The sequence below is a fragment of the Cygnus olor genome, chromosome 4 (assembly GCF_009769625.2).
Source record: "Cygnus olor isolate bCygOlo1 chromosome 4, bCygOlo1.pri.v2, whole genome shotgun sequence".
NCBI classification, from domain to species: domain Eukaryota; kingdom Metazoa; phylum Chordata; class Aves; order Anseriformes; family Anatidae; genus Cygnus; species Cygnus olor.
This window is the reverse complement of record NC_049172.1, coordinates 65,519,801-65,541,953: the sequence shown is the minus strand read 5'-3', so window position 1 is coordinate 65,541,953 and position 22,153 is coordinate 65,519,801. Positions and strand designations below refer to the sequence as shown.

The 22,153-nt window shown below is 38.4% G+C and overlaps 1 protein-coding gene across 3 annotated transcripts in view; it reads right to left on the bottom strand.

The window, feature by feature from the left end:
* KIAA0232 (KIAA0232 ortholog) overlaps positions 1-22,153 on the bottom strand; it is a 67,427-nt gene that overhangs the window by 24,148 nt on the left and 21,126 nt on the right. For all 3 annotated transcript variants that reach the window (XM_040555619.1, XM_040555620.1, XM_040555621.1), the window contains one exon: positions 11,457-11,594. In XM_040555619.1, coding sequence (XP_040411553.1) covers positions 11,457-11,594 — 138 coding nt within the window. The remainder of the gene's footprint in view (positions 1-11,456; positions 11,595-22,153) is intronic.

Sequence of the window (22,153 nt, the reverse complement as noted above, 5' to 3'; positions counted from 1 at the left end):
GGGAATTTGCACGCTTTCCAGAAGTAACATGAACAACACGTCAAGGTAAAGAAATGCATAAAAAGAACTTTAAGATTTGCTGTGTCACTGTCGTGGCAGATTTTGTTTTTCCAAGGTCTAGGAGTTCCTTCTTTCTCCTGCCCACTGGCTAGAAATTGCTAAGAAATGTGAATAAATGATGTTAAAGCACAAGTAAATTTTATGGAAAAGGGAATATGAAATTATACAGTGAAACCAGCTTGTTTAAATCCGTCAGAAACACACTTGAAAAATCATATACTGAATAACTGACTTAATGCTAATCTCTAAATGTTAATTATTTGCAGTCAAGTGAGAAAGCAATTTTCTGTTTGCATCAGCATTGCTGCACTGAAGTCTAAAATATAAAACTTTATGCCACGTACTTAACTGAGGATGACTTAGCAATATTAAGCATTAGAAGATATGTTCTATATCAGTAAATTTACTAGCAGAAATCATATTATTTAGAAAGAGCTAAGCAGCATAGTAAAATGGACAAACCTATGTAGCTGTAACAATTGTCAGTTTATACCTTTATCACTTCTGACTCCCCCTTCCTCCCCGCAAAAGGGCAACAGAGGAGGAGCTGGCCTTGTTTTTGCCTAGCTCTCTGAACCCTCTAACTGAGCAGACACTTGTAGCAAATGCTCAAAACCTAAGCAATATAAATAAGTTAAGGAAGGGAGTCTACACCATCATGTCAAATCAAAAAAATCAACACAAAACAGCAACGATATGCTCACCATTACACTGAAGAAGGGAAAACTTTTCGTATCAAACACTTCATTTCCTCCCGTACCATGAAACTAATACTTGAGTCAGCTGACACGCTGCATGCTGTCCTGCATAGCACTCCTATGTAGCTAGTGCTAGGTTAAAAGGGAAAAAAAAAAAAGGCGGCACTGTGCAGAATGCCAAGTCTCTAGAGACCACTTACTCAACCTCTTGCTGCAGTATGTAAAAACAGGCTGCAGACAATGAAGCAAATGCCACAGCAACTATTCTATATATGACCATGTTCTTGGCTGAATATGTGATTTATTAAATGTAATTTTTCATTGTTTAAGTTAATGCATTGTAGTTGCAGCAATCCCAGTGCCAGAAAGCAGGATATTTCAGGCACTGCCCTCACAAAATTAGGTGATCTGCCTGAAGTGCTTTGCTTAGGTTTAAATTTAAAGACAGTCCCCAAACAGGAAAAATACTAGAGTATCTTAAAAGTACTTTCCAATGTGGAAGTCTTAGCACTTAATTAGGATTGCTTTTGTAATTCCAACATGAAAAGCTTAAATCTCATGATCACCTGTGAGATTATTTAAACTATTGACCCAGATTTCCACTAACCCTTTGCTCTCATTCCAACTACAAAAGGCAGCATCATTTTTTTTTATTTAAAATTCATACTTACATTTTGCTCAAATCCTCCTCCACACATTTTTATTCTATTCTACTTTTTCAAACATCCTATTTCTTTCCTCTGCTTTAACTTACATCCAGTTCCACCAAAAGCTGTGCTTTTTGGCTTTTCATCAGCTGGCTGAGGCAAGGGAAGGCTTACATAAAGGAGAGGTGTTATATTACTGGCACAGGAACGACTGTGCTAATAGATAAATTAAGCTTCTGAACTCACCCAGCATGAAAAGAACAGTCAATCTGACTGCTACAGTTATAGGACGCTCTCTAATAGCCTTGCTTACGGACCAACGTTCAGAGGCAAATTAATGTAGTTCTGCATAATGAGGAATGAGAGCAATTAAAAAAAAGCAAAGCTCACTGTTTATAGGTAAATATAAAAGTATTCATACATACTGCATGTAATACTGCAATATAATATTGCATACAAACATGTGTATAGACACATGCATTCGAAAGTATGCATAGGCAATGACAAAACTTGAAGATTTTTAACATGCTCTGCTTTTCAAACTGAGCAGTCAGAGACAACAAGCTTCCAGCAACTAAGTTGCTTTTGAACGTATGTTTGCGCCCCTGTAAAACTGCAGAAAAAGTTCCCAGAAGATACTAAATCTGTAAATTTAATTACTTCAGAAATTCTTTTATAAATTCATAATAATCAATGTAATGAATTGTGAACCATGGAAACAAAATATAATCATGTACACAAAATTAGAGTCCACTAAAAACTGTTGCCTATGTAGCAGTGGACTCTGGCTTCTAATGCTCTGAGAGTTTTTAGGATGAAGCTGTTAACATTAGGCCCTACCACTTCAATTCTTGCTGACCTTTATCTCCGCTAGCAGATTACTTCTGAAGGCTGCAAACAAGCACCACACAGTCACTGTCCTAAAGATTTAATGCCTTTATTTTCCCCCGAATTTGATCACAAATGTTCTAGCACCACTATTATTTCATGTGGTTATTCTACAGAACTGAGGATAGCACAGATCAACAGAATTTTGCTTTTCTACTGGTTCTGCAGCCCATGTAACGTCGTCTAGTTATGGCTTGCACACTTCCATCCAAAAAATGCCAGGCAAATACATACATAATTCTGCAGATTTGTACATAAGGAATTGCCAAAAACTCTGTACAAAAAAAAGGAGAAAACATGTCAACGGAAAAAAAAAAGTTCATTTAGAATGAGCTTTCCAAATCTGATGTACCATAACTTATCTGCAGAAACAGAAAAATTCCATCAGGTTACACAACTCATAAGGCAAAGGTTGTGGCATTCCCCCCCCCCCCCCCCCCCCCCCCCCCACCTTCTAGCTTAACCTAAGTTAATACCTTCCTCCAGAAGCTTTGAACTGTGTACCCTGGATTATTTACTAAACATGGCTTGTTACTTGAGGCCTGTAAGGTATGAGGAAAGTTCCTTGTTCCTCTTCAAGCTCTTTGGAAAGAGAAGCATTACACTTCAGTATAACAACCAAAAAAAAAAATCATGTTTTCTTTTTTCTTTTTCTTTTTTAAAGTGCTTTCTAGCTTATATTTTTGAAACAAGTCCTCATTTCACTTTCACGTTTTCATCACATTTCAGAGACTCACTGAACTGTGCAGGTTTGAAAGTACCTATGGAGTTCATGCGGTCCAAACCCCTGCTCATGCAGGGTCATCTGGAGCAGAATTCTGACACTTCTTTCACAGAACGAGTTCAAACAATCTAGAAATTAAGGTTAATCAATATATCCATAGTTTCAAATCATTCTTTTACCAGGTCAGACTCTCCAGACCAAGATGTACTTTGGTTGTAATGCATCGGGGTTGTTTTCTTGGCATGCAGCCTGTCACCAAGCAAAGGATTAGGTAGCTATTCCATATGAATCAGCTGTTAAGCCACGTGAACTGAATAAGACACAAGATGTGATTCACTGCAACCACACATCTATTTCTATGTTTTGTAGGATGAAGAGAGCTAGATAGAAGTCTATGGTTTCATTTTCTAAAATTTTGGTACGGTACGGTACACCTGGTTATAGGTATATACGTCTCAGATTTTTATTTTTTGTAGAAGTCTGAAAGAAAGAGTCACAAGGTTGCCTTTCTTAAATTGACGTTCAATAAAAAGTAGCTGCAATAAGCACCTCAGACTGCTTCCAGGATGAGAGCAGACTGTAACTTGCCAATCAATGGTCAAGGGGACAGGAGCACACAAGAAGAGAGGGCTAACTAAAAACAAGCATCTTCACTGCCTCCCAAACTCCTGAAATTTCCTCCCGTTTCCTCCAGTTACTGCCATAGTACATAAATTTTCTTGAGGTTACAAATTTTATTAAACATACATGACAAATAACTTACTGTTTCCCTTGCTAACTGCATGGAGCAATTTCCAGTTAAACTGAAAATTCTTGGATCTACTGTTCATCTATATGAGGAACGCTCCATTTATCTCCAGTGTAAGCTGTGTCTGCAGGTCTATTACTCAAGAAAAAAACTCCCGGTAAATTCAGATATGTGTTCCTTTTGTGCTTAATGTCCCGCATCAGCTTTAACCGATCTTCAGAACAACACACCTGTGTGGGGAAGCAGGACAGTCCTGTAAATATGGGCACCCAAAATAAGCTGAGCACTATATAGTGTGCTGAGTAGTTTCACAAAGTCTAAAACCAAAACAAGCAAAAAGCATTATCTCTATGTTCATAAATAGAAAGATTAAATGATCTGGCCAATTTAGTGCTGTCTTGCAAAAGCAAGCTGATTGCTGGCCAGCCTTGTCACTGTTACCTGGACCTGGTTTTAAGGCTCAGCAGGAGAATTATTATTTGAACTTGCATAGAAAATGATAACTGTTATATCTGGACTTGCTAAAAAAGGTGTCCAATTTCCAAGTAAATCCAAGAATCTCTGCCAATAAAGTACTCTCAAAAGAGGTACTCAAGAGATAGGAAGGACTGAAGAAATCCCCACCCCCAAGATCACTGCTAAATATATAAATAAATAAATCCACCAAAACAACATCCCTCCTGGAGGGTTCAATCCCTGTAGAGTTCTAAGGAATAAAAGAAGGCTCCAGTTTGCATTTCGGTATTTTCCTCTAATAAAATAAGATAGATTACATTAGAGAATGTATTTGAACAACACTGTTGGTACTTTCAGTAGAAAGGATGAAAATCTTTATCTTTTTACTTGAATACATAATGATTTACACTGAAGATGTTGGAACAACCTAAAAAAATGTTTTTATTATCTTCTCTTCTGGGGCTATGGATACATAATCTGAATAATCTTCAACAGATGTGTGATCTTGGAATGTCTGATTCCCTTTAGAAGACAGACAATATAAAGAAATCCAACTTCAAGCAATATGTAAGCAACAGCACTCCAACAAGGAGATAAAAATACTTTCTTGCAACTCTCTTAGTCCTGTCGTCTTTACTAAGACAGCATTAGGAAAGGTAAATCATGTAGCTAGAATCAGGCTCAGGTTTCAGAAATATTACTCTCCACTTTACAAACCACGTCCTAAGAGAGATCACAGTAAGTATTATTTAGTAATTCTAGATAAGAGGCAAACCACCAGCTCAAAGTGGCTTAACATGAACACACTATCCCTATATGCGGGTTACCAAACCAGCTGAACTGTTAAACAAGAGTTAAATAACTTAACTCTACAGTGGCTACGTTCTAGCCACTATAGATTTTTAATCCTAAAGTGGGCTACATTGAAATTAAAGTTCTTTCTTAGAGAAAGGATGATTTGTCTCTGAAAAAAAATGTTCTTATCATTAATCGCTTGTAAACAAATAATGCTGACTTCAAAGCCAGAATAGACTTAGTATCCTTGTAAGCAGCGCTTACTGCTTAATCACAGTACTTCAGCTTTAAGATGCTGAACTATTCTTATCCGTATGTATCCCAATGTAATGGGAGAAACTTTTAAAAGTGTGTTTTTACAGTCATGCAAAAGTGATTTTTTGCATAGGGTAAACTGCAGAAGGGACACCTGGAAATTCCCTGTTAGGTACTCTGCCATATCCACTACTTAAAATAAGAATTCATAAAAATTCTACTTAAAATAAGAATTCATAATTGGCTCCAATTACGTTTTTTGGGAAAACGGTTCTTCTACATTAAGGAAAATCATAATCTAGTAAAGTTTGTGATGAAACCCAAGTTGATATTCCATAACTGACCTCTCTAGCTTTCTCACGGCCATGGCTGTGTATCTGAAACAGCGTACCTTCTTCTCTCCTCAAGACATGTGCATATACAAACTTCTTTCTTTCCCAGACTTCTCAGAGAAGCTGCTGGCTTAAGAATCCCCTTGCCCCTCTGTGCTCCCATTATTGTTGGGAGCACACGTGAGATGAAGTAACTTTTAAATGTAACTTCCATATAGACTTAGTGCCTGTGAAGAACTTTTCCAGTTGGATATATACTTATTCTGTATCAAGAAAACTGGTATAAACATTGGAATAATTAAAACTTTGTCAGCTTCATTGAAAATTACTATTATACTCAGGGTAGCAGCTTCAGTAACCTAACAATGCAGATACACGTTACAATGAATGTTACTGGACTGCAAAAGTCATAAGGAGAAAGGAATTGATTTATTGCCATTATTTTATTCTGTGATGATTATCTTGTCAAGACAAATTCACTTTAGTTTTCTATATGGTACCTGAAGTTATAAAATATAGCTAGCTTAACAGTCTGTCAAATTCAGTACAACACAGATTAGTACAAGTTTTGTAAGCCAACAGATTTGGTTAATACAGAGCCAATACAAATTCCCTTAAACCAATACAAATGAAATTAGTGTATAGAAACAATGACTGGTTGGAAATAATAAAACCCTATGGCGATATCTCACAGAAAAAAAAAAAGTGATACCAGTTCTAGCTCAGTTTTACTTTTTAAAACATACATCTCATTTAAAATCCTTCTTAGCATCTTGACTAATTTAAAAATCCTTTCCTAAACAATGCTGTGTGTTCTAAAGACAGATAGTATACGCCTTTCCAGAAGGATAATTATATTCTCTGATGTTGTGAAGTATTTATGAATTTCCTGGAAAAGAAATCCAACAATCGTCCTTCTCAGATGCACAGAAATGTTTACTACTTAACCATTTAGAATTCATCAGGAAGGACAAACATTTTGCATGTTGGCATGTAAAACCAAAGAAAATTGAGAGTTAAGGAATTCAAACTAGGGGAGACATCATGAAACAACAATCCAGGTATAACTTGTCTAGTGGAGGACAGGGTCCCCTAAGCGCTCCCATATGATAACAGCCATCCGAAGGGTGATCCTCCCTCATAGTTCAAAGCAAGCAAAGCCAATGCTCCAAACTGCAGCATGCCCACACCTTAAAATGTCCTCACACAGTTCAGCAGAATAAAGGTACTCCAATTACTTTAATTAAAGCTCTAGCACCATCTTGGGGTGGACTTTCACATGTCACACTACACATGTTCAGTGAATGAACTGTATGATACAGGAACTTCAATAACAAATCTGCTCACTGTACTGAGCACAGTCAGTCAAAAGGCGATCAGGCCTGGATTTGTGACCAAGGGACATGTAACGTAAGTAGTTTTCAACATTATTAGTAGGAAATGCACCTACTGAAAAGCCTCACATGTATCAGTTTCCAAAAAATAACCTAGAATTCCAGTCTTGCTCAGACAGTACTCACCTTGCTAAACTTCAGGGTATCAGAGATACTGCGTTCTGTCCTCTTACTGACACGTTGCATTATTCAGATCCAAAGCAATTTACTGACTTTCTTCTAAGAGGTTTAAAAAGTAAACCTATCTCAGAAACCATACACGAACAAACTGACCTTCTCGGTTTCAGATGTACCAGACAGAACAACAACGAAAAGTCATTCAATAATGACAGCAACTACTATTTTTACTCAAATTTTGAGGCAGTATTTTCAGGATAAAAGTCCTTTGACAAAAATAAGGAATTTTACATAGATATTCCTCGGTCCTAAGCAGTTGTTTTTTCAGCCCAGCATTCCATTAGAATGGATATCCTTACTCTGCCAGTTAATTGCAAAGCAACATTTTTAAGTTACTTCTACATTTCAGAAGGATAAGAAAATAAGATCTCTATGAAAAGTCAATAATTAATGAGCATTTTAGAATTTGAACAAATTCTTCAGCACATCTCTTTGAACTGCTCTTTATATTCCATTCAAGTGTTTCGGAAAAAAATTAACTTTAGAACTGGCAGTAAAAATAGCAACTGGTTTGCAAGTACTGCACTGAAGTACTTGTCTTGAAGGTTCTTCTCATCGTCCTTCTGTCTTCATTTTATGGTAAGTTGCAATGCACTTGCATCTTTTCTGCTTCTAACCGCATCAAGAGTGTCTGCAGCACTTGAAAAACCGACACCTTGAGACATCAAAATGCTTGTCACACAAAAAATACTGTCCTCAAAATATACGTATGTAAACTGTTTACATTCTTATGGGTCCCAGAGAGTACTTGTCAAAACCAGGTCTTCTCTCACAAAAATACTTAGTGCACAACATACTCAGCCACTGTGAGACACAAGTGATGCTAACTGGTCAGCCTCCCTAACTTGTTATACTGCATAACTTAGGAAATGTTTCAGAAATCAACTTAGGCTTTGTGATGTCAAATGCTTGTTTTCTGCACTATAAATTTAATAAAAAATTTATAACCAGAATCTTGGATTTCTGTCTCAGACTAATGTTTTACAACATTAGTTGTTACTGCGTTTTGTTTCTTTTTAATGAGACACAGTACTGAATTCTAACAGGAACACAACTAAGCTACCAAACAAAACGCTCCCTAAGAATTAAAATCCACAAAAAACAAATTTTCAAAATATTTATTTCAGCCTTCACACAACAGACTGACAAAACAGTGTTTACTCTTATCAAGGCAATTTTCACCTATTTTATGATTTCCTCTCCCTACCACACATCAGACAAGATCTTCTTGACGCAATCACTCAACTTTCAGGCCTTTGATTACTATTGAATGGGAGGAGGCAGATTTCTCAACGCATTAGTTTAAATAATATAGTATGAAGATCAAAATTATGGTATCTGGATCTCTTGCATTGCCTATGAGAGTCAGAATAAGTTATTGGTACCCCTCAATACGCTTTCATTCTCTGCATGCTTTTGCACCCCTAAAAAAGATCAGGCTGCAGAATCCTAATGTTTTTGTCTCCTTTTTTAAAACAAAAGAAAACTTTGTGTGCATGTACGTATGTCTGTATACTCTTTCTACAGACACACACACAGATCAAATCTAGGCATTTTCACTTAAATACAATATTAATTAAATACACTTCAGTTTAAGTGCACTTAGACTTCTTTAGATTGTTCCAAATCATGGAACTACCTCAACCTCGCTTGCTTTGCTCCAGTGCTAAGGTTGAAAGAAGAGGTTAGGCTGGATGAGTTACATGTCTGGGTGAGGATACTGGTATTTCTGTATCCACTTACTTTGGAAAAAAGGACCACAGAGAAAAAAAAAATATATTTTTCAGTACTCTTTCAGATCACAGGAAAACTCATAACTGGAATTAAAAAAAAAAGGAAAACTAGCACGTATAAGGAGGGTGATTTACATTAACTGGCATCCTACCTGATTGAGAGGACTAAGCCTAGCCTAGTCCAGGATGGATTTTTAGAAGCTTCTACTTAGCATATTGATGAAGATGTAACAAACACATGCGACTTCTTCCTATTAGATACTTTTTTCTTTTGCTTTGACAAAAAGGTAAACATTTTCAGATGATTCAGGAAACAGTTAAAATTTCAAGTGGCATTGGAAAGAATTGTTTATTTATATTTTAGCAGTTTATAGGAACACTTGTCACGCACCACTTGGAGTATTTTTATCTTGCAATTAAGTCATGAACATTGCATAGAGAAGCCTGAATGGTACTACAGTACTGTTTCAGAGTACGAGAACCACTAAGTACTCCTGTTGAATCAGCACCCAAAAATACATACAGACATCAGCCAACATAGGAAACATGTTTCAAAAGCAGGAAGAAAAGATACCCTAAAAGTTATCTTAAGGTATCACTCATATCAAAGCAGGATCACCTCCCTCTCTCAACTCTAGGGTTTAGAAAATGCTTGTCTCTTCTACAATACACATTAAATTACCTACAAAACAGCATTAAACAACAATGTTCAAACCTTGACAAAGGTTTAAAGGTTCCACTCTGTGTTTGAAAACAGGAGAAAAAATAACATAACCTACAGTTTTGTTAAAGACACCAAATGTGCAAGCTTAACTATCTGGGCACGTAGCAGATGTCAAAATAGCCCTGATATAAAAACAGGAGTCTACAGGTTATAGATTATAGTTTCACACTGAACGATAAAATCTGACAATGTGGCAGGAGTCAGAGGAAGTTACTTGTTCAGAGTTTCAGATCATACATCTTTTCATTCTTTTAAAACCCTAGTTGAAGGCTTCTTCCCTTCTTACTCTGTTTTAGATTATAAAAACATTCAAGTGGAAGCAGAGCAGGGATTAGTAATAAATTGATCTCCTTCCTTTTTTCTTTTCAACTGTTTTTCTAAACATAAATTTAGCTCTGAGTGATGCTCCTTCATTTTCACTTATGTGATGATGCATAGAATCATTCCTAAAGCTAAAAATCAATCAATATTCCTATAGTCTATGTATGGGACTACTGTTTTTTGTTGTTTATGAAACGAGTACACAAAGACAGTCATACCATCAGAAAGGCATTACCTCTTGCAATTATTTCTCCATACTTGCTTCATATTTACTTTTAGTTTTACAGTAGTCAGAGTGCTGACCTCAATATTCTGCAACTACAAGAGCACAGTAAATTACCAAGAAAATTACATTTTGCATCACTTTCCTCAGATTGTAAGTAAAGGGAAAAAGGGAGTTCAGAAAACTCCCCAATTAGTCAGTTAACACTTTAGTAACTGAACAAATGCCCAAGTAGCTTCACAAAAAATAAGTCGATATATGATGGGAATGCTGTTGAAGATGGTGCTGCAGGAAATAACCACATAAACCAATAGGACATCCTCCACTATTCTTGGTTGCATACTTTCCCCTTTCTTGCTGGGGCAAGTCTCTGTACAAATCTGACCGGGAAACTTCTCTAGGTTAACATTTCCTCCACCCCAACCAGGTTAATCTCAGGATACTGATTCTCTTTCCCAATCGTGCTCCCCACACAACCACACAAATGCCTGTGCAATCACAAACTGTGACAAGGAAGTTGTATGGAGCAATAACACAACCAAGCTGCATAGACGGGGGGGAGAGTTTCACCTCACAGTAGTGACAGATGAAAGTATTTGTAGTTTTGTAACTAAAAGATAGACTTTCTGATTTCTGTTGTCTGGAAAGTCTCCCTGAAGAGCTTTCACTGATCTATGCCACAGATTGATTTTTGTTTTAAAAAACAACTCCTTCTACAGTCTCCCTTTCACCACTTTTCCATTGCTGCCTTCACCTCTCCTTACCTTCTCCAGTCAGCGTGTTCCAACTCCGCTTCCACTTAATGATGCAATGTAGAAAATTAACGTTTGGTACTAACACTGCATCTTATTTAGCAATTCTGGATTGCACATGCACCACACACAAAGCAAAATGACTTTCCGCCCAAATAATACTCTACTCCTTGCTGCTCAGACAGAGTTCAACGCAAAGTAAATCCAGAATTTTAACAACTACCCTTATGCAAAGCTTTGTGGTAATTTCAGCACAAACTGGTGCATTGCAACTGTCCTCAACAATAATAGGTGAGGGCTTGCAGAAAGGAAGGCATGACACTACATGGTACAGAATCTTTTGTGAAATCCTGCTGCCACATAAAGGTTTCATAATTTCCTAAAGAAGAACAAGAACACTCAAGAGAACTCTTGGGGATATTGTATTTTAAGAGGCCACAGACCAGAAGATTAACCATCACAAGTTAAATATATCTAACTCAAAGAATGGCATAAAGTCTTAAGAATCCGTTAAATAATCCCAACTTACTTCATCAGAAGCAGAGCGAAGACACTGGACAGCAGCCTGTTTTTTCATTTCCTCTAGTGTTAGATCGGAGCACTTTTTCTTACTCTTTCCCCATTTTTTGTAAGCTCCCTTTTCCCAGCCCAGGAAGATGTCATTCTCCTAAAAATCAAAATAAAGAAAATTACGTTATTTAAGATATGTAAATAGACTACAAGACTACAAACAACATACTGTTCAAAAGACAAACAAACTCACCCTATCCACTAAAAACTGCTGTTTGACAAATTAAAGTGTAGTTTGATTAAAACCAATGCCTACAGAAGACCTTACTATTTATAAGACACTTACTATTCAGAAAAGTACATGTACTTTTTTCTCTGGACATGGAGGCTACTCACACTGTAATGCCGTTGTTTTCCAATTGCAAGGCAGCCAGAGAGCTACGTCAATGGCTCTATGTCCAGATGGAGGCCAGCGATGAGTGGTGTCCCACAGGGATCTGTCTTGGGACTGGTGCTGTTTAATATCTTTATGAATGACATAGCCAATAGGATCGAGTGCACCCTCAGCAAGTCTGCAGGTGACTCCAAGCTGAGTGGTGCAGTCGATAGACCAGAAGGAAGGGCTGCCATCCAAAGAGACCTGGACACAGGGAAATGGTTTTAAACTAAAAGAGGGGAGATTTAGATTAGATATTAGGAAGAAATTCTTTACTATGAGAGCGGTGAGGCATTGGAATAGGTTGCCCAGAGAAGCTGTGGATGCCCCATCCCTGGAGGTGTTCAAGACCAGGCTGGATGGGGCTTTGGGCAGCCTGGACTGGTGGGAGGTGTCCCTGCCTAAGGCAAGGGGGATGGAATAGGATGATCTTTAAGGTCCCTTCCAACCCAAGTCTTTCTATGATTCTACGAAAACCATAACGATCATTTTAGGGCCAACTTATGGTTGAATGTATCACTGTAATTTACACAAAATATGCTAGAGTCGCACCGATCTCTGAAATAAGGATGAAAAGCAAGATGTTCAGAGTTAGGATCAAACTTAAGAGAAAGTGAAATAAGCCAAAAGAAGAAATTGCAACATTAGATCTGAAAGACTTCAGCTCAGTCTTTATGACTAGAGATAATAGTGTCTATCTTCCATTAAACCTAAACTGATTTTAAAGAAAGTCAGGCACTCGTGGATAGGGAGAACTTCCATTAGGAAAAATAAAATCAAAGAAGAATGCTATTGTATTATTTGTAATCATCTAAAGATACATAGCATGTGTTTTACATCACTTTTCAAAAGCCAAATCATACCAGCAGCAATCACAGTGCACTTCCAATCCTTCTGCAGTTGCCTGTCTCCCCTACCCATTCTTCCACATCTGGGTAAATACTCATCTCGTTCCTGAAATATATTATCAGACTTGCTTATTCCTCGCTGTCCGTTCACATCTATACATATGATTTCCCGTGTTCATCCGATCAAAGAAATACTTTGACTACCAGGAAAATCATCTTTATGCCTTTCAATGCATGCTGGCCTAAATCATCATCTTCAGCGGGATTCACAAAAACCCAATGCTTTTCAACATACCTCTCATCTGCTCCTAATGAAACCCAGTCGAAAGCCTACCCTCACTTAAACTATCACAAAATAGGTTCAATAGACTATGCACCTCTACACTCCAATTTAAAAATAAATAAATAATGTTTTCCAGAATGGTATTGGTATGTTTCTCCATCCACAATGAGGAGGTTAACTAACTCAACGTTCACATGGAAGCATGCACACTGGTGAGACCCACCTACCCCTACCACCTTCCAAAGCCTGTCCTGCTCATCCACATGTGGGCACAACTGCCAAAAAATCATATATCCACTTGCAAAAGGTTCTTAATGAAAATCCAGGCACACAAGCTAACATGCATTAGGTGACTTCATTTGTTCTGCTTTTAGGTGGAAAGTTGATTAAGGCAACATCTTAGCATTTTGGTAACATTTTCCTAGTGTATGTACTAGCATACTTTGCTTTATCTATACTGCAGCCTGGCTTTGTACAAGCGCAGCCCAGCTGGCCTCAGCAAGGGCCTGATACGAGGCCTGGAGCATCTCCCCTGTGAGGAAAGGCTGAGAGACCTGGGTCTGTTCAGCCTGGACAAAAGATGACTGAGAGGGGATCTTCTCAATGTGTATAAATACCTGAAGTGTGGGAGACAGAGGGATTTGGCCAACCTCTTTTCAGTGGTTTGTGGGGACAGGACAAGGGGCCATGGCCACAAAATGGATCACAGGAAGTTCCGCACCAACATGAGAAAGAACTTCTTCACAGTGAGGGTGACGGAGCGCTGGAACAGGCTGCCCAGGGAGGTTGTGGAGTCTCCTTCTCTGGAGATATTCAAGGCCCGTCTGGATGCCTACCTGGGCAGCCTGCTCTAGGGAACCTGCTTTGGCAGGGGGGTTGGACCTGATGATCTCCTGAGGTCCCTTCCAACCCCTACAGTTCTGTGATTCTGTGAAGGGCTGTGTTACTCACCACACGTGCTAGCGGTCTGTCAGCAGAGCACCAAGAACCTATTGCTATAAAGCATTTGATTCAGTTCTCCACACGTGCAAATTTGAATGACACCTGACAAATCTCTATTACTTTTGCTATTTTGCAATTTTAAATATTTACTCTTAGCAATAAAAATATCCCTTTCTAATGGGGAATGTGGGGCTGAGTAGAATTTTCTCTGAAGCATCCAGCTCAGAGCTGGATTTTCACCATCTCATCCTTCCTTTTGGAGCAAGCGCTTTGTTCGGGCACTCTGGGACCAATGTGACTCATCTTGTAGGGTACAGTGACCAGGGACCGTGCTCTGGGAGAATCTTCTCTCCTTTCTGCCTCTCTAGGCAATCCACAGAAAGCTTGTTTCTGAACACAGGGTTTTGAGTCACATCTGGCTGCCAGTGCTTCACATCAGCATTTCACTTTTATAGGAAAAAAAACCTACTGAAAACGTGAGGTTTTGATTTTTTCCTGTCACTGTTTTCTTCCCTTTTTTAAGCCTCTCATTTCATAACATTAGCAAACACCATAAATTACTGTTTCAAATCCTCAGATAAATTACAACATTTATCAGCAGATGCAGCCAGTATTTATCAAGTACCTTACACTTACTGCACATAATTCAAATACCCATAAAACACTACCAAACAGTGAAGGAAATAAATTCCTTACACGTCATTCTTGTGTTATAATGCGTTGGCACCTGTCTGAAACGATTTAAAAGGAAGAAAGAAGAAAAGGAAAAAAAAACTAGAAAACATCATGTACTCTTACAGTGACGTTTTAGAACTTGAGGTGCCACACAAACTAAGTGCCTGTATGCTGACCAAATTGACAAAAAGGCAATCCAAGAGTTTCAAATATTTTAAATTAACCTTTTGCCTTTTTTTTTTCTGATGGTGAGAAGCCCATTAGTAGGTTTACTCTTTAGACTGGAAAATGTTAAGTCCATGACGAACAGTAAAGAAAGCAGCTCAACAAAACATTCTGTATGCACGAAGCAGAATAAACGAGTTACTTCACGTGGAAAGAATCACTACGGACTTCTGTTCTCTTCAGCAGCTAGATGCCTTCAGTTACCTTTGCTTCCTAACAGAACTAGAGGTCACATTATAAGGCTCGTTTTAATGCAAGAACTTTACAGTAACTTTGCATTTTCACAATTCTGTTCAGTGGTTGCTGAACTTTTCATAGAAGCAACACCACTCTGATCTTATGGGTCTGAAAAGTGTGCATGCAAAAGAAAAAACAAAACCAAAACAACAACAAAAACACACAAGCAAACAGAAGTCTGGCTTATAAAATCCTAACATTTAAAACAAAATGCCCAATATTGGGCAGCTTAACTACCCAATATTAAATATATATCAACAGAAACAGAAAGCCATCTGGATATTGGAAAAATATCAAAACTGCTATTTAATTATCCATTCTTCAGAGTCCTACTTTAACTACCACATAACTAGGTGAGTTCATAGTAGAGATTTTTAATTTGCAAAGACATAACGTGCAAAATCTTATTATGAGAATAATTTAAGAACTATAAACATGGCTAAAGGAGTGCTGGTAAAGTACCTGTACTCTGCTAATGCTGCCTCAAGAAATCTGGTGCTTAATTCAATACTAAATTAATATACAGATGCAAATTTTAGAAATAGCTTTCTAAATTGTTTCTCCTGCTCAACTACGCAACTGCAGCAGTTCCCCCACTTACCAAGAATTTGGGGAAGCAAAAAAAAAAAAAAAAAGCAACTTAGGCAGTGATTCTACTTAGTCTCATTTGTTTTAAAGACAGTAGAGAAATACTACTATCAGTAAGAGAACAAAGGTGACACCTTGTGATTAGTCTGAATGAAAATTGTTTTGAAAGTCATGGTCTACGTAACAGGAAAAATCAGTGTTAAAATTTATCTCAAGAATCCTGCAGAAACTACCCATAAAAGCTGGAGTCAAGATCAGGGATGCAGAAACACCAGGACCTTGAGTTTATACTCAGGTAAGCAAACAAACTTCAATTTTGCCTTATCAGCAGAACACACAAGTAAGCAAGCTGATCAACATACTCCCAAAATGGGGAAATCAAATCAGCAGAAAAATATGTTTAAGATACCAGAATTTTCTTCTTCAAGGAAGCTCAGAGAACCCAGGGGCCTAAGATTCTCTCTGCATATACTGCAGATTAAATTAGACACACAATAAAATGATGATCAAATACAAATTTTCTCTAGTTTTTAGATAACAAATTGAATAGCTGCAATTACCTACTTGGTCAACATTCCTATTTCGAAGCATGAATAAGAGATTTTAGGGCAAGAAATTCAATTCTCTTAGAGGACTGAAGAACATACCGAGTTAAAAAAAAATGCTGACATGGGGAATTCTGAAACACTCCTCTTTTTTCAGCATTTTAATTTCAGTACAAACCACTTGCGATTCGAGCATGTTACGGGTTCAGCATTTTTTTGCTCCCCTAAATGTCACTGCTGGCCAGTCAAATAGCATTGCTTCAACAGGCAAACTCAGGTAACAAGTTCATACAAAAAATAAGAGGGATTCAATTCCTTGTGGCTCTCTGGCTAATGGGCATAGCGTGGTTCACAGCTTCAAAAGCCGTGTAGGTATGGTGCACAGGGACATGGTTCAGTGGTAGAGCTGGCAGCAATGGGATAACGGTTGGATGTGATGATCTTAGAGGTCTTTTCCAACCTAAATCATTCTACGATTCTATAATTTCTCAAATATGAAATAAATATAGAGTCTCTCCCTTTAAGATTCCAACTCGAAGAATATCAAAGTCGGTTATCTAATTTTTAACGTGAAAAAAATTGCCCATGATGTTTAAGGTATGCAGAGTCCTGCAAGACTACATAAAACACATATGAACAATTTTCTCCTCTTTTAACTCTCAACAAACAGATTAAGAGATAACTAAAGGAAAAAAAAATAACCACACAGTTTTTAAATGAGGAACAAACATTTGCCAAAGATTCAATAGGACAGCTGACATATTTGTGCCGTAAATAGTTTGGAGTTGTATGCCTGCTGAACGAATGGAGGGACAGTTCCTGTCAAGTGCCGTATAGAACGATTAAGATTTGTCTGCTTGTTCCAAAGCGGGGCATTAGCCTCTACCAAGCTGCAGGAGAAACCTTTCTTACAAGACTTTTGAAATGTCCAAATGCAAACAAAATACATAATCAAATTACTGGATACGCCAAAGGGAAAAAAATTAGAATGGACGCTCACATGGAGAATGATGAATGCATGAGCCTTACTTCCTTAGAGAGAAGCTCAAAAGCAGGAAAAGACAGATCACCCAAAACAACTGCAACATCGAGGTCATGAATTGTATACGACATTCCAAACCCCAAATTTGCAAATCTTTACTCTGCCTCTGAGATGGAATAGCCTAAACTCAAGGCAGCAGTGTTCTCCAAAGGCACTCATGTTCCTTCTCTGCAAACACACTCAAAAGAATTTGAGTATTAACATGTGGTCCATAAAACTTCTCTGCTAAAGTCTATCAACAATTTATTTTAAGGTAGTGTCAGCTATCAAGACTTGTAAGGGAAGAATAAACACAAAAAGCCTAGGCTACATAATCTGACCTAATGAAAATCAAGGGGGTACAGCATTCTGGCTTTTTCTGGCAGCAAAGTTAAATTAATTTCGCAGTTAATAATTAAATACAATGTTCGGATATTTGGGTATGAGCTACTGTGCACTGCAAGAAAGCTTTTCCAAAAATTTCAAAGAACTCTAAGTCAACTCTGAGATGTTGGGATAGGCAAAGGAATGGAAGAAAATAGCCATAAATGATATAAAAAAATCAATTAGGTCCTTACTACCTGTAGGAGGATCTTATAATGGAGAGTAAGGAGAAAACTGCATCTTTAAAATTATTCAAGAAGCAGACTGCATAAACAGCTTAAGTGATCTTTCCTGGAAAAAAAATAAAATACTTCCCCTAAACTGAGAGTGAGGACAAAAACTTTCAGAATTTGCTTAGAGACACAGAGACATCTATCTATTCATCATGGCTTTTGTGAAAAGCTTAAGAGAATTGCATCTCATTACAATGAAAGTTAAAGGTCTAATGGATGAGGACTGGCTCTGACATTCCCGACTGAGACTTGCGTCAGACTGAGACAAAGATAATGAGTTAATACATATGCTAGAGTTCAGAAGACGTACATGAAAACAGTGGCACCAGCTCAGCTTAGTCAAAAGACATTCAACAAGAGCAGCACAAGCTTTCTCCGTGTCAGAAGCCATGCTGGCCAGAGAAAGGAGGAGACTGAAAAGCATTCTTTATTATTAGATAATTATTCCAAATGCCGTTCTTACCAGTGGAAGAATTCACCTTGGACTTTTTGTGAAGAAGCAGAGAACCACATTATAACCTCTGGGTATAGCAAAGTACCTGCAAAGCCACTGCAGCCACCTCGTTCCCAGCTGCTCCAAGTGGAGCACAACAATCCTACGCGGCTGAATTGTAATAGAAGAGCTGACGGTACATGAGACCACAGCATGCACTGCTACGACTTCAAGGTCCTCAAGGCATTCAGAACCGACGAGTCCACAATTTGCAGGCAGCGAAGAACTGGACATATCACAGCCAATCAAACCAGGTATAAAATACCGTAAATTGAGTGTGTGTCAATTACAAACTCTTGCTTATAATCCTGCGGACTTGAAAGAGCAGTCTACGTGCTGTTCACTCTAGGCTGAAACCAACCAAAAGCAATTTGATCACACCCACTCCCAAGAGCTAGAGAACATGCAAATGCTGCATCTGTTGAAATCCTATGTTTGTAGAGCAGGCTGCCTTAAGAGTTTTCCAATTAAAGTAAACGTAGAAAAGAAAACGTAGTAAGGCTATAGCCAGGGCTACAAAGAAATCATGTTACTTACATGCCTTACCTACACGGCAGAGAAAGACAGAAATTCAACAGAAACTGCCACTACATGGTCCAGATGTCTGACAGGGACACGTTATGACTTAGGAAGTTATTTCACAGCATGTCATCATTGTTCTCTTGAACTCAGGAATTAAGTTGTGGGGCAAACATCACAGACTACTGTAATCATCTGATTTCACAGAATTTAGGTAGTGCACACCTGTGCTTGGAGACGTGGTGAGCGTACTGTCATACACTGGTCTGCAGTATGAAGAACACTAACGAGGTACCTCAGCCAGTGCCACAATCAGAACCGGGACAATTATATCAGCACAGAGATGGCTGCTAATAAATCCTGACCCTCAGGATGAATAACCAGCCTGGCAGTTGATTTTGTATCTCTGCTCTGCGTCCTGCAAGCCTTTTTAAGAATAGATCAGCAGCGGTAACAACACAAAAGTGATTCTATTATTCTTGGGTGACTGTGAATGAGAGATATAGGATAACTAAGCATTAGATGCTATTTAGAAAGTCACAAGAAGGTAATGTAGTACGTGTTTCAAAGATTGCTTTGATTACTCAGAAGAGAAGCTGATGATAACATTAACTAGATTACATAGATGCCATAGATGCGCCTACTTCAGCAGGCTAGCACACCTGAGAGGCACCAAAGAGCCCAGGTAACTCTGATGTCCTGAAATGATGTTTCGCATCATGGAACAGACATGCTTGCGAAGGCGTTGGTGTTTAAACATGATCGCACGCACCAGTACAAAGACAGAAGTTTGTATGAAAGAGAAAAAAATATCTGGTAACCACATTTGTTGAGAACAAATGCTTTCCAATAGCTCCCACAGCATTTTGCACTAAGGCATCAGCTGAAGCAGACTACTGAGGAGCCTGCTGCTGAGCTCCAACCCTGCCATCACACTTCCTATCCTTAAAAGAGAATAAGAATACAAATGCACCATCCGTGGTGCACCAACTCTAGCCCTTGTCGTGCAATCACCAAGACAGAAATACGGAATAGAGCAATCATCTTTGAATTAACAGGACAAATGCCAAGTAATGGGAGGGGGGGGATGAGTCCCTTAGAGGTGCTGCACCAGTAAGAAACTGAGCTGCATTGGTCAAACTCAGTTTCCAGGTTTATGTATGAGAAAAAGCTTTATTCCCAATCTTGCAAACACATATACATGGGATTACCCTAAGGGCTTTAAATTTATACATTGCTGGTGAACTCACTAACACTTGCATGTAACAGTCACACGCATTACCCTACGGTAACGGAACTGTACTCTGCATATTTTAATGCGTTAACAAATCATTTCTCAATGACCCAGTTGTTTCTTAGGGATGACAAAAGAGCAATTGCAACCTTCATTGTCGTGTCCTGCTAGAAAGGCACACTAGCCAGTTAATGTTTAATACAGGTTTAGTTTAGTACATGGGACCAAACCCTCCTTTCCCCTCACACCTTTATGTTGCAGGTGCGTTTTTCACTTCCAAACAAAACAGCCACAACAAAACACAACCTCTATCTCCCTGAAATAAACCCTTAACCACTAAATACCCATTACTCCGACGTGAATCCAGTCATCGGGTCCCTCTGCTGGGTTCCCGTGGGATGGCTGGCAGAGCAATGCCCTGCTTTGGGCTGGATCCTATAACCCGGGCTGGTGGCCCAGTGCTGCCAGCAAGAAGTGTCTCGTGTCACCAGCACATGTCACCAAGTGCAGGACGGCTGGTGGCGGCATCCCCAGCCCATTTCACAAAGCTAGGCCAAAAGCATCTGTGGAGGTACAGCCACAGGGCACGGAGCTAAAAATTATCATGTGTGGGCTGAGGCCTCTTTTCCACCACCCTGTTCTTCCCTTTACATAAAGGAGGAAATTGCATTTTGGGGCTCTGAGTATATGCTAACGATGAAAAAGTAAGACTAAAAGCTATGATCAGAGTCAGCAGAAGTGTAGCTGTTATTCCGAAGACTGTTTCTACCCCCGTATGTAAAAGATCACCTGAACAAAACTATTTCAAATGAGTCTGTCTTCAAGAAAGGCCTCCTGCCATCCTCCCCCAACTTCAAAATCAAGAGATAATCTCACGGTAGTCACAGAAGAGCACGGTTTGCAGTACAACAGCTACTTAATTCCAAGATTTCGGAAAGTACTGCCTCTCTAAAAAAAACTTCTCTAGGATTTTTACTTTTGAGGGTCAGAAAAAAGGTCAACTTCAAAAAAAAGTGAAAAGAAGGAGGTAAAAACCAACAGACAGCACTTGATATGGAAAGTATGCATAACAAATGCCTTTAGACCTTCCTGCTGCATGACCAGAGGGTGACAAACAAAGCCTTTATCTCACAGAGCGTCTAGCTGTTGGGGGTTAGTTTGCTTGTGTGTTGGGGTGTTGGTTTGTTTGTTCTGTTTCCTTCAAAAGGAAGAACTGTCCGCAGGCAAAAAAAATAACGAACCTGTTATATTCAGAAAGAGCTGTGCTTACAACTAGGATACAAGAGATATCACAGAACACTGACTTTAATACAGAGCAAATGAAGACCAGTGAAACACAGTTTCACACAATATATTTTAAGGCAATGCTTAGTGCTGCAGAGTATGCTATCTTAGTGCAATATTTCTGTACCATACACTGGTTTGAGAGCACATGTATCTATAAATATACTTTTAATTAGCATTTAAACTACAGTCAGAAATCTTAAAAGCGCCTAGTTGGTTGAACGTCAGGAACCACTAAGATCAAGGCATTCTGGTTAAAAGTCAATCTAATTTGCGGTCAAATGGGCGTCTCAGAATTTTCAGCCATCCCCCAGCAGCATTTCTCCGGTCCCCCAAACTTAAAGATTCCTCAGTAATTCCACGGGGTTTTAACTTTTATTTATCATTTATTTCTAAACAAACAAACAAAAATAAAATGCAAATGATAAAGCTTATACACTTAAAAGAAACATTCTGCATTTAAGTTTCCATCATAGTCTATTGCTTAAATCCATACCAATTTTTATAAGTTTTTCCTTTACAGACCAAAAGCACTAAGAATTAAGGACTGCTTAAGATCTTTCAAATCTTAAGTTTTTACATTTCCAAAGATAGCAAGTATTCACAGATACAACTGGCTTGAATGAAAATTATGTTATAAATGTCAATGATAATCAAGTTAACTTCAGTATTTATTTTTCTTTACAACATTTACAGTGCATATGTTATAGAAATATTGACAGGTATGCCTAATACACACAAAACTGCAGCATGCAATGTATAACAGCTC